This window comes from Macrotis lagotis, chromosome 1, assembly GCF_037893015.1.
Source record: "Macrotis lagotis isolate mMagLag1 chromosome 1, bilby.v1.9.chrom.fasta, whole genome shotgun sequence".
In the NCBI taxonomy this organism is placed as follows: Eukaryota; Metazoa; Chordata; class Mammalia; order Peramelemorphia; family Peramelidae; genus Macrotis; species Macrotis lagotis.
In genome coordinates, this window is record NC_133658.1 from 227,960,236 (window position 1) to 227,973,857 (window position 13,622).

At 33.6% G+C, this 13,622-nt stretch overlaps 1 protein-coding gene across 5 annotated transcripts in view; it reads right to left on the minus strand.

Annotated features, from left to right (window-relative positions):
- The window catches only part of EIF2AK2 (eukaryotic translation initiation factor 2 alpha kinase 2), an 86,514-nt gene that overhangs the window by 10,835 nt on the left and 62,057 nt on the right, over nt 1–13,622 (minus strand). For 4 of the 5 annotated variants that reach the window (XM_074209712.1, XM_074209714.1, XM_074209713.1 and 1 more), the window contains exons 13-16: nt 10,709–10,858; nt 1,941–2,121; nt 1,119–1,247; nt 331–432 (exon numbers count right to left, since the gene is read on the minus strand). In XM_074209712.1, coding sequence (XP_074065813.1) covers nt 331–432; nt 1,119–1,247; nt 1,941–2,121; nt 10,709–10,858 — 562 coding nt within the window. The remainder of the gene's footprint in view (nt 1–330; nt 433–1,118; nt 1,248–1,940; nt 2,122–10,708; nt 10,859–13,622) is intronic. The other variant, XM_074209715.1, reaches the window with a different exon arrangement.

Consider the following 13,622-nt stretch of genomic DNA (forward strand, 5'->3'; position numbering starts at 1 on the left):
GGGGATAATAATAACCACAACCTCTTAAAGGTTGTTGTGAGGATCAAATGAGATAATAATTATGAAGCAATTAGCATAGTCCCTGACAGATATCAAGTGCTACATGTTAACTATTATTATGTTTGTTATTAAATTTATGTATTTAAAAGGATTAGTCTGGAATGAGATCTACAGGATTATACAGATTATCAAAGGGGTCCATGACACAGAAAGGTTAAAAATTCCTCTTCTCTTTTTACCACATTCTTATCCATGGGAAATACTGTAAGCAGCAATACTTGGAACTTGAAGGCCAATTTAATAATGTTTTCATGAGGATTATTTCTTTACCATTGATAATTCCAGACGAGTGGGACATATATAAAGAAGTTCAAAAAGGATTAATCCCAATGCAAAGATATCCACTTCATTTCCATATTCTTGGGAATAGTTCTGAAAGAAAATGAGATATCATGGTGTGTTTATTCTCATTCAGCTATATATCTGCATGCCTGTTGGGGGGAATATCACAATAATATTTAATAGAAAATATTTCCCTGGCTACTTCAGGAGAATGATGTGCAATGTTCAATTTACTAAAGTTTAGAGTATAATAAAAAAACGTAAAAAAGATAGAGAATTCTGACCTACATACCTTAAAAACTGAGAATTCTCAACTGAAGACATTTTATAAGTCTGGACCTAGACTGTAATTAATATTATGCCCAGTTCTCTTCATTCTAATTCAGGTCATATAAAAATGTGCAATGGGGCTAAATATGGGTAAAAAACAAACTAAATAGTAAAATTCCCTAACAGAAGTTCAGAAAACAAGATAACATTTGTAACATTTGCTAACCTTCCTGAATAATTTTTTCCCTTATATTGACAATGTACTGATGGGTCAGCCTTCAGTGACATCAGTAGGTACAGGGACCACTTAATGAAACACAGAAGGAAAAGGTGGGGGTCAGGAAAAGTAAAAATTCTGTCTCCCCTCAACACAAGACTCTTCAAACCAATAAATAGTTCTTACACTCAAATTTGGTATGTAAAAAAAGAAAGGGAGAGGATGCAATGTAGAAATAGTTTACCAGCAAATACTTTAAATAAATATTATTCACTAAAAGTCTGTTTACCTGTTCTGGACTCATATAAATATGTGTTCCTTGATTTTTTGTCCGATCTGCTTCACATTTCAAAGAGGTTACAAGTCCAAAGTCACCAATCTTTATTTTGATTTTATTTACTAAAAATATATTAGATGGCTAAAAGGAAAAAAAGAGAATTTATTTTATATCTATTCTTGTGATATATTTTAAAAATTTAAAGAGAGGTAACAAATATGCAGTGTGCTGGAAAGAGCATCACTAGGAATCACATTTGGTCAGTTTTTTAAATTGTTGACTTTATTTTCCTTGTCTTCACTGAAATAGAAGCATTGAAGGCAGCACAGATTAGTAGAAGGAGCAGTAGATTTCCTGTCAGAAGATCTGAGTCCTTATCCTGACTTTATCATTTACCACCTATGTGAGCTTACCCCTCTGAGCTTCAGTTTTTCTTATCTGGAAAATGAAAGGTTTGAACTAAATAATCTCTTAAATTCTTCCCAAATATAAAATTCTATTATCCTATAAACATTTAATCAAAACCAAAGTATCCAGACATACTACATATTCCACAATAAGCATGTTTTATAATCAATGTCAGATGACTGAAGAGATTCACTAGTTAGTTATGAAACATCTTGGATAGCTACTTTTAGCAAGATAGAGTCAATATCTATGGTTATCTCTAACAATGAGGCAGATATGGGACTTAGTTGAGTTATTGGAGTTTCATTTCTTCACATATTTAAAAAAACATTTATCATCATTGAATTACAAAAATGATTTACAGTTATAAATTTCCAAAATATTATTATTCCACTTCAATTCAAGAAATAATTTACTAGAACTTACCTTAAGGTCTCTGTGAATTAAATTTTGTGAATGTATATATTCTACTCCTTCTGTTATTTGTTGAAAAAAATTCAAAGGCAAAGTTTTATCTGTCACTTTACATCTTCTACTGTCAATCCAATTCTTTAACGTACCCCCTTCACAGAGCTCCATTACAATAAAGAGGCAGGGACTCTTTGATCTGAATGTAAAATCATAGACTATTAATATAAATGAAAATGCACTTTTTGGTGTAACACATTTTCTTAAAGACTCTTAAAAAAGTAGACCATAAATATAAATGTAATAATTCATATGAATCAAATAACTACAAGAGAATATTTTCTAGAATTTTTTAAAAGATTAGAGTTTAGAGAAATAGAGTAATAAGAGTGAAAAGAATATTCTTTCTGGAGTCAGGAAAATCTAAGTTTAAATCCTATTCTATCACTATTTGTGTGACTCTGAACAAGTTTAATCTTTGTAAGACTAAATTTCCTCACTTATAAAATTAGAGAATTAGATAAATTGTAAGGTCCTTTCTTCAGCTAAATCTGATACTACTAAAGTATGTTTACCTGTATCTAAAAATACCATACCTAATACCCAATACACTTTATCCTGATAACAATTAATCAAAAAGTATTGATTTTACAACTATTATCTGTAGGGATTGTGCTAGGTGCTGGAGATATAAGTGCAAAGAATGAAAGTAATTCCCTCTTAGCTATCTGGAGAGTAATAATAGCATGAACAATCCTAAAAAACCTGAGACTACAAAGATAATTTACATCTAGTGTTGAGATTCATTCCATCAGGGAAACATCTCAGTTAGGGTGATGGAGGAGTTTTCAAGAGTTAAGAACAGAGCATGTCGGTTTTCTTTATATCACAACTGAATTTCCTTGTGCAAATCATCTCTTTGAGCAGATACTTTACATGGGATACACAATGGTGCATACAGAGGGAAGTGACTACATGAATCAATCTTCATTGAAGGGGAGGGAGATCCACAATACCCAGGAAATGGTAATTACTTCCTCACCACCTCATAAAAGTAACCACTGCCCTTTCTCCAATTCATGCTCCAAATTACTCTAAATCTATCCTATACAGCAGCAGAAAATCAGTTATTAGTCAATAGTAAAGCACAAAGTGAGTGAATACAAGCATCTCATGAGTAGTGATTGTTATATTCATCTGGAACACAGCATTAATTTATTATTGATTAAGAACTGATAAATTATTGTTGATTGTATAGACCTCCATCTTTGTGGGATAGGGAGGATCTAAATGCTATCAAATTTCACATGCCATTGTTTAAAGAACTTCAAATCTCTGTGTTCTCACAAAACTGATGCCCAGATCTCCTTTTTTTCAATTAAATTTTTTTTAACCCCAGATCCTTTTTAGCACCATCCTGCAATACTAATCATTCTGATATTTCGCTGATTTAAATAATTTGTATATTCCTTGAAGAGACTTTCAATTCTGTCTTCATATCTCTAGGAGGCAAAAACACTGTCTCCTCTAACCTTGGATCTTTTCACTTGAAAGTAGCCAGTCTTTGTGAGAGACCAGAGGATTAGAATACAAGAGGGAAATGGTGGAAGTCAAGACAAGATGCAGGAAATGGGAAATTATCAGTGAAGATGGCTTGATTGAAGGAAAAAATTTAATGGGTTAATTGTAGTTTGTAGATAGTTCTATCCATGATCAGTTTTTCAGTTGATTTCACCTATGACTGATCTTTAAGTGAGCAATACTTAATAACTGAGCAATGATTGATAATAAATAATATTGAGCAATAATTGATAAAAGTTCCCCAGTCAATTAAAACAAAAAGTGAGAAAGTAATAAATAAAGAGGTCTTCAATTAAAGTAGCAACAATAGTTTATTAAACTCTCTTTAAGAAGACAGGATTTTTTCAAGTAAATGTCCTTCAATTGGGGAATGGCTTAGCAAACTGGTATATGGTATATGTCATGGAACACTATTGTTCTATTAGAAACCAGGAGGGATGGGAATTCAGGGAAGCCTGGAGAAATTTTCATGAACTGATGCTGAGTGAGATGAGCAGAACTAGCGAAACACTGTACATCCTAACAGCAACACGGGGTGATGATCAACCTTGATGGACTTGTTCATTCCATCAGTGCAACAATCAGGGACAATTTGGGGCTGTCTGTGGAGGAGAATACCATCTGTATCCAGATAAACAACTGTGGAGTTTGAACAATGATCAAGGACTATTAACTTTAATTTAGGAAAAAAAAACTGATATCTGATTGTCTGATCTTGCTATCTCTTATACTTTATGTTTCTTCCTTTAGGATATGATTTCTCTCTCATCACATTCAATTTGGATCAATTTATACCATGGAAACAAGGTAAAGACTGGCAAATTGCCTTCTGTGGGGGGTGGGGGGAGGGAAGTAAGATTAGGGGGAAAATTGTAAAACTCAAAACAAATAAAGTCTTAAAAAAGGAGACTGGATTTTTTCAGAAACAAAAGGTTTAGGCAAACTTGATTGTGATATACAATAAGGAATATCTATGGATTTATATGGATTTATATTCCAGCATCAATAAATCAGTAAGCATTTAAGTTCTTGCTTTATCATTGATTCAGTTTGTTTAGAGATTCACTGTTGCCTCTTAGGAAAATACATCCTCAGGGGCAGCTAAGTGGCGCAGTAGATAGAACACAGAGCTTGGAGTCAGGAGGACCTGAGTTCAAATTCAGCCTCAGACACTTAATAAATGCCTAGTTGTGTGACCTTAGCAAGACACTCTTAACCCCATTGTCTTAAATACATAAATTTTAAGAAAAAAGAAAATAAAATACATCCTCAAATTTTCCTCTAGTGGGAAATTCTACCAGTTTGACTCTTTCTTCACCAAGGTTGCTGCTATTGATGGAGGATCCCTCACCAAAACTGTCTACTGACTACTTCATCTCTCAATGGAAAAGAATAAAATCCTTGCAAGGAAGGCACCTAGAAAAATAAGCAAACTAAATGCCACTTTATGTTGATTAAATATCCAGGCAGGAATCTTTGAAAACAACTTACATTTGACCTCTACTTTGAAAGTCCTGCCATCTGGTTTGTCTTAACTTCAGTGTTTTAAAACCAATAATATGAGTTATAAATATTCTTCCCTATGCAAGCCTGAGTGATGAAATAAGGTAACATACTGGCAATAAGTAGTCTATTTTCAAAAAAAATCAACACTATCAGGGGAAAAAAAAACTATGGGAGGATTAGTTACCCATTCATTTGGAGCAGCTATATCAGAAAATTTAAGAAGCAAATAATTTAAGAACAGTATTAGTCAATCTCATGTAGAGTATCTTGAAGAAATGAAAGACTGAATGTGAAATGGAACATTACTCTTTTATTTGCCACAGAGCTTCCCATTTGAAAGATTCTGTTAGGAATTATTAAAATTTTAAACAAATTCACAAACATTTACAGAAAAAAATAAATCCTATACTTCTCTTGTTTAAGTGAAACTCTATATTTGTTCCTCTCCAAATTAACACTGGATACTTATAATTTAAATTGTTTTGCTGTTTCTTTTTTCTGTTTATTATTTTATATTATTACAATAATCTTGCTGTGAGAGTAATCATGACCCCCCCCCCAAAAAGATGAGAAACCTCAAGAATAGTGAGGAAAAAAACCAGTGTACTCAGTCTATGTTCAGATTCCAAATTCCAATGGCTCTTTCTCTGGGATAAGTTGCCTTCCCCATCATAGCCACCAAAGAAGTTGCTTCAATATTTTTCCCACAGTTGCTATCACTAGCTGTATTTCCATCCACTCTATTCCTCCCCACTCTCATTTATTCTATTCTCTCTCTCCTTTCACCCTGTCCCTGTTCAGAAGTGTGTTGTATCTGAGTACCCTCTCCCATGATCTTCCCCCTCTTCTGTCACATACTCCCCCCTTCCCTCCCCCCAATCCCCCTTATCCCATTTCTTTCCTCTCATTTTTCTCTAAGGTTAAGATAGAGTCTGCACCCTATTAAGTGTGTATGTTATTTCCTTTCTGAGCCATTTCTGATGTGAAGGTTCACTCATTGCCCCTCACCTTCCCCTGTTCCATTCCATTGTAAAAGCTTTTTTCTTGATTCTTATGTGAAATATCTTAGCCCCTTCTTCCTCTCCTTTCTCTTCCTCCCAATACTTTCCTTTATCACCCATTGACTCCATGTTTTTACTGTATTATACCATTATATTCAGCTCCTTCCTATGCCTTGTCAATATATGCACCTTCTAACTGCACTTATAAATGAGAAAGTTCTATGAATTATCAGTATTTTCTGCCCATGCAGGAATGCAAACAGTTCAACATCATTAAGTTCCTTATAATTAGTCCTTTTCATTCAACCTCTCTATGGTTCACCTGAGTCCTTTATTTGGAGATAAAACTTTCTGTTCAGCTCTGGTTGTTTCAGCAGGAAAGTTTGAAAGTCCCGTTTCAGTGAAAGTCCATCTTTTCCCCTGAAAGAGGATGTTCAGTTTTGCTGGCTAGTTGATTCTCAGCTGTAAACTAAGATCTTTTGCCTTCTGGAATGTCATATTCCAATTCCTATGAGCCCTTAATGTAGATGCTGCCAGATCCTGTGTAATCCTGACTTTGGAGTTACAGTAGTTGAATTGTTTGTTTCTGGCAGCTTTTAGTATTTTCTCTTTGACTTGAGAGTTTTTGGAATTTGGCTATAATATTCCTGGAAGTTTTTCTTCTGAAATACCTTTCAGGAGGTGATCGGTGAATTCCCTCAATTTCTATTTTACCCTTTGCTTCTAGGATCGTAGGGCAATTTTGCTGTATTATTTCTTGAAAAAATGAAATTTAGGCCCTTTGCCTGGTCATGACTTTCAGGTAACCCAAAATTTTTTAAATGATCTCTTCTGGATCTGTTTTCAAGGTTAGTTGTTTTTCCAATGAGATATTTCACATTTTCTTCTAACTTTTGTTTTTTTGGTATAGTTTATTTCTTCCTGGTTTTTCATAAAGTCATCAGCTTCCTTTAGTTCCATTCTGCATTTGAAGTAGTTATTTTCTTCAGAGAGCTTTTTTATCTACTTTTCCACCTGGCCAATTCTGCTTTCTAAGGCATTCTTCTCATTTGCCTTTTGTGTTGCCCTAAACTGGTTTTTAATATGTTATTTTCTTCAGCATTTTTTGTATTGTCCACCAAGTTGCTGAATTGGTTTTCATGATTTATCTTCATTGCTTTCATTTCTCCTCCCAATTTTCCTCTACCTCCCTTACTTGCTTTTCCTTTTTCTATTGTTTGCTCATTTCCTCAGCCTATAACTGATTTACTGCACTTTCAAGACTTTGGGGGGGAGTTGGGGACACCCCACAGGGATCTTAATTCCTCCAAGTTCTTATGAGAGGCTCTGACTGCTCTCTTGCTGTGTTCAGGCCCTCCTCTCTGCCCTGGAGCTGTGAGGAGGGTTTCTGTTTAGCTATGTTGGTGTTGTGGGGGCCCAAACTGAAACTTGGATTTGGGTGTGGGCAAACAGTTGAGTCCTGTCCCAGGGAGAGCAGAGAGACACTGTGGTTTCCCCTGACCCCCTTACCATCTGTGGGCTGAGATCCCTGGATGTGCTGGGTGGCTCTGTCAACTCCCACAGGGCTGCTCTGAGGCTGGAGCTCTGCTCCACACTCAACTCTGGTGAGGCAAAGTTCTCTCACCTCCCCTTCTGGATGCCTCAATGATCCCTGGGCCAAGAGGTCTAGAAACTTCCCTCTCTGCCATGGACCCAGGCACCCAGCCCAGATGTACCTTATGCTGCAGCTGGGCTGCACTGGGGCTTTTTCCAACCCCTGGTCCCAGTGGAACAGACCTTTCCTGTGGAACTTCTAAGTTGTCTTGTTTGGGAAATTGTATCACACAATCTTTCTTTGGGTTCTGCCCCTCTAAATTTTGGCTAGAGTCATAATTTGCTGACTTTTGGAGTTTTGGAGGGAATGAGTTTCTGGGAATTCCTGTCTCCACACTGCCCCGCTAAGTTTCTTAAGTTACTGGTTTCTGTTAAAGATTTCACTATATTGTCACACAATTTTAAAAGATTTTTTTGTCTTTGTCAGCTTTTTTTTACTAGATAAAAATTGATTGGATCAAGAAAAAGTTCCTACTATTTTTCAGCTTTTGTAATAGACACTGAGAATACAAAGTCAAAAATGAAGCAGTAACTGCCCTCAAGGAGCTTATGTCATGCTTTAAACCATGTAAAATATTAATATCTATAGATTTTATATATTTAAATATATATGCATATATAAATATGATCAGGGAAGAGACAGAGAGAGAGAGAGAAAGAAAGAGAGAGAGAGGAACAGAGAAAGAAAAGAGAGAGAGAGAGAGAGAGAGAGAGAGAGAGAGAGAGAGAGAGAGAATTTGAATCCCATTTCACTGCTCTCAGGGACCTCCTGCCTAAGGGAATTTTACTTCTACCAATGCATGTCATAACTCTTTGCAATTTATATATAGATAGACAGGTAAAAATATATAAATATATATAAGTATTTTAAATTGCATATATATCTCTATATGAGCATATATGTATAAATGTATATAGTATATTTATATGTGTGTATAATATAAACAAATGAAGTACAAACATATGTTATGTATATGTTTTTGTATAAAACATGGTCCTGAAAACAGTTTTATAGGTTCATTTCAAATACGGTTTGGATACTATTTTGAAATACCTTTTTTTCCAGATACAATTTTTATTTACTGTTTTTATATTTCAAAGAACTTTAAATGCTATTTTTGTTGATGTATTTTGTTTTTGTTTCTCATTCATTTCTTTTTTTTTAGGTTTTTGCAAGGCAACACAGCTAGGTAATCATTAAGTGTCTAAGGCTGCATTTGAACTCAGGTACTCCTGCCTCCAGGGCCAGTGGTCTATCCACTGAGCCACCTAGCCACCCCTCATTCATTTCTAAATATATCCCTCTCTGCTTTCCTTACCACTCAAACATCTCTTGTAACAAAGATTTTAAAAGAAAGAAAAATCTGAACCAAATCACCTAAATCATTAAATGACTGATAATAGACCCAGCTTAAATGATGTAGAAAACATTGCCTACATAGATTTATACATTTTAGGATATTTAAAGAGATCTGGGGAAATGTATGAATCATTTTTTAAAACTTTGTAAAAATTGAAATTCATTAGGAAAATAACTGACCATAACAATAATAAAACCAACAGAAATGGATGATTTTCTTAATAGATGTTGAGAAAGCTTTTGACAAAATACAGCACCCAGTCTTATGAAGACACGAGTGTATAGGAATAAATGGAATTTTCCTTAAAATAACAACCTATCTAAAACCATCAGCAAGCATTATATGAATGGAGATAAGCTAGAAGCATTCCCATTAAGATCAGGGGTGAAATAAGGATGTCCATTATCACCACTACTATTCAATAAAGGAATTGGGTATGATAGTAAAATGTCAAAAAGTTAAAAAATATGAAACTATACTACTCAATAGAATATTATAACTTCTGATTTTATTAACTGTTTAGGCTTATTGAATTTAACAAGTATAACCTATATTAGACTGCTCCCTAGGAAAGAGAGAGGGAACAAAGGGAGGCAGGAAAAAGAGATGAAACTCAAAACCTTAAATAAAATGACTGTTGAAAACTATCTATGCATGTAGTTGAAAAATAAATAAATACAATTAAGAAAAAATAAAGATTGAAATTCATTTTGGTTTAGAATCCAGTAAATTATGGTATCTTATTCCAGTTTGAGCTTCATTTGAAGTGAATTCTAAATTAATAAATGCTGCTATTTTGTTGATTACCCTCTTCTTAAATTAATATGTAGTAAGTGAGAACTTTTCCCCCTTTCCCTATACTTGAATACTAAATTACTGAGAGTAATACCAGAACTGAGGGAATAGTCTAAGAGCATGAGTATGTGATTTTCTAAGCACATGTATAAGATCTACTCTTAAAATGATCCTGTATGATTTATTCTTTTATTTCATCCAAGCTTCCTCTCTCTAGGTTTTTATTTTTTTATTTTATTTTATTTTTTTAGGTTTTTGCAAGGCAAATGGGGTTAAGTGGCTTGCCCAAGGCCACACAGATAGGTAATTATTAAGTGTCTGAGACCAGATTTGAACCCAAGTACTCCTGACTCCAAGGCCGGTGCGCTATCCACTATGCAACCTAGCCTCCCCTCTCTAGGTTTTTACAAATGATCAAGAATATATATGATCAAGGTTTATGATCATGTAGATCATAAGCTTTCCTACATCAATTCTAAGAATATACTTGTTAAATTTAACTTGTCAAAATGTTAACTTAATGATGTCAAATATAAATATGTGGTTAGCTCCTTGAGGATAAGGTCTGTTTCATTTTTGTCTTTGTACCCCAAGGCCTAGCACATAGTAAGAAATAATAAATCCCTGCTAAATGAAATAAAATATGGGATGTCTGACATATCACAAATAAGTATTAAATTCAATAAATCTAAATAGTTAATAAAATCAGAAGTTATAATATTCTCTTGAGCAGTATAGCTTCATATTTTTTACTTTTCAACATTTTACTATCATATCCAAATACCTCATTTTATATTTGAAGATTACCATGATGTATTTTTCCCTGTGGATAATATTTTACAATAAGAACACAATATGTGACAGTAGAAAGCACCGATTCTTTTTACATTGCTTTCAATCATACATTATATATAAGAATAATATTAGAGATTTTGAAAAGGAGAATTACCTTTGAAAATTTGCATTCAATTCACTTGATTCACTTGATTCACTCGATTCAGGAACATAAATATCATCTCCAACCCAACAATTTCTATATTTAACAATATTTTTGTGATCAAGTTTAGCCAAAGCTTCTACTTCACGCTTTACTTTCCTGCTTTAAAAAAAAGATCAGAATAAAGTTTTCATTCTAGATCATGATTGACTATGACTATGACTATGACCTATATTTATATATTAGTGTCCCTTAGAATTCCATACAGCTCAGTACACATAGTATTTCTTATTTAGTGAGAGAATAACAAATGAAGATAGGATGCCAAACCAAAAAAGTTATGCTTTTGATTTCATGAATTATCTCAGACATGGAAATCCCATGAGACAAATCATTGCTTGCTAGATTCATATTATGTCCTTTGTAACATTATGTTCCTAGACAATTCTGTGCTAACTTCTTAGTTTTGGAATCATTGCCAAGAACTCGTTCTGAAGTTTCCTTTACATTTAGCATTTTCATGCATTTTGACTAGAACCATAATGATCTCTCAGCATTCTCATGATCATTATTTGACCACATTTCCTGAAGAAGATTATTCTTTAGGTCATTGCTTATTGTCCCTAATAGTTAGGCTGGCCACATTTTCTACTGTGGGCAATAGGCAGAGATTTGTCAACATGGCAGCTAGTTGATGATGACAGCAGTTGTTAACAAATATCATGAACTATATCATGCATCGGTTATGACATTTTTATACCCTAATTCATCCTCAGATTTTTTGTGAAGTTTTTTTTTATACTGGTAAAACTGAAAAAACACTGCTTTCTATTCAATTTCAGTGTTCTCCAGAGTTCTATCATATTTAATCTTTCTGAAATTTTATTCATGTTTTTCTGTTTATATTTTTACTATTTCTTCCTGTAATTCATTTAGCTTTTTCCTTTAGAATTTGTACACTACAACATTTGGTGCATTGTCTGTAGTATCTTTGAGCAAATATGGTTTCCTTGTTTATCTCTTTTAATTTAGGTCTATTTTTAATATTGCTTTTGCTGAGATCATGATTGCTACCCCTGTCTTTTACTTCAGCTGAAGAATAACAGATTTTGCTCTAGCCTCTTACATTAAAAGCTTTGTCTGTATCTTTCTACTTTGAGTGTATTTCTTATAAACAACATATTGCTGGATTGTTTTCTAATCTAGTCTGCTATCCTCTTCCATTTTGTAGGCAAGTTGATCTCATTCATATTCACAGTTATGATTGCTAATTGTGTATTTTTCTCCATTCTATACTCTTATACGTTTCCTTCTTTATCCCCATCCCCTCTTTAAGAGTTTGTTTTGCTTCTGACTAGACCCTCCTTTAATCTATCCTCCTTCTTATTAATCCTTTTCCCTTAAACATTTTTTTTCCTATTTCCCTGGTGGATAAGATGAAGGTTTATGCCCAAATGTGTGTATTCTTCTATACTTTGATAAGTTAAGATGAGAGTGGAGTCAGTGTTGGCACCCTCTCCTCTGCCCTCTGCTTATTATTTAGACCTTTACTTGTGTACTTCATTTATAGAAGATTATTTTCCCTTTCTCTCCTTTCCCCTCTCTCAGTATAATCTTTTTCACTTTTCTAGTTTTCTTCTGAGATTATCAAAACAAAACATAACCATTCTCAAATCTTTTTCTAATTAGACTACCTCTTTGCCTCTGATAATGAAAGAATTATAAGTCTATATGTGCTATATTTTTATATATGAATGTAGTTTAGTCTCATTTAATCTATCTTTTTGCTTTTTTGTACAGATATTTTTTTATGTTTCTCTTGACTCCTATGATTTTTGTAAAATTTTCTCTTCAGCTCTGGTCTTTCCATCAGGAATGTTTAGAAATCCTTTATTTAATTAAAGATACCTCTCTTCTTACCCCCACTCCTATAGTATTACTATTAGAATGTATTTGGTCAATTACATTTTTTTTCTAAATCAGTTTTGCTGAATTATTTATTCTTGGTTATAGACCAAGATTCTTTGTTTTCTGGAACATAATATTCCAAGTTTTGTTCCTTTAAAGTGATAGTCACTCAATCTTGCATGACCCTGAGTATGGCTTCTCTGTACTTGAATTTTTTTTATCTGACTGCTTGCAGTATATCATCTTTGACCTTTGTTTGAATGAAAATTCACTTAATGAAGGGTGTTCCTAATAGGAGGAAGATAATACCTTAATTCAGAGCTGGAAGGGACTTCAGGAGCCTACCTCATTTTACTTAGATAAAATCAAATGCAGAGATGCTGGATGATTTTCCTAACTAGCACAACAGTAGATTTGAATTTTGGTTATAATATTCTAAATATTTTCATTTTGGAATTTCTTTTAGGAGGTGTCCTTTCATTTTAAGATATCTGCAATTTTTTCTTCTATTATTTTTTAAAATAAGATGACTAGGTTCCTTTTCATTCATGGGTTTCAGGTAATCCAATGATTCTTAAATTATCTCTCCTTAATCTGTTTTCCAGGGCAGTTGGTTTTTGGGGTTTTGTTTTATCTTTACTTTAAGTTAGTTCATTTTCTATTTTTTCAGTCTTTTGACTATTTTATTTCTTGATGTCTCATGAAATCATTAGCTTCTTTTTTGTCAGTTCTAATTTTCAAGAAGCTATTTTATTTGGTAAAGTTTTATACTTCTTTTTCCAAGATGATAATTCTTTTTTTCATTTGCTTCTTCCCCAGTTTTTATTTCTTTCCCCATTTTGTTCTCTGCCTCTCTCATTTACTTTTTAAAATAATGTTTTGAGTTTTTTTTAAAAAAGACTTTTGGAGGAGCAGCTAGGTGGTGCAGTGGATAAAGCACTGGTCCTGGAGTCAGGAGGACTTGAGTTGAAATCCAACCTCAAACACAGTACCTAGCTGTGTGACCTTGGGCAAGTCA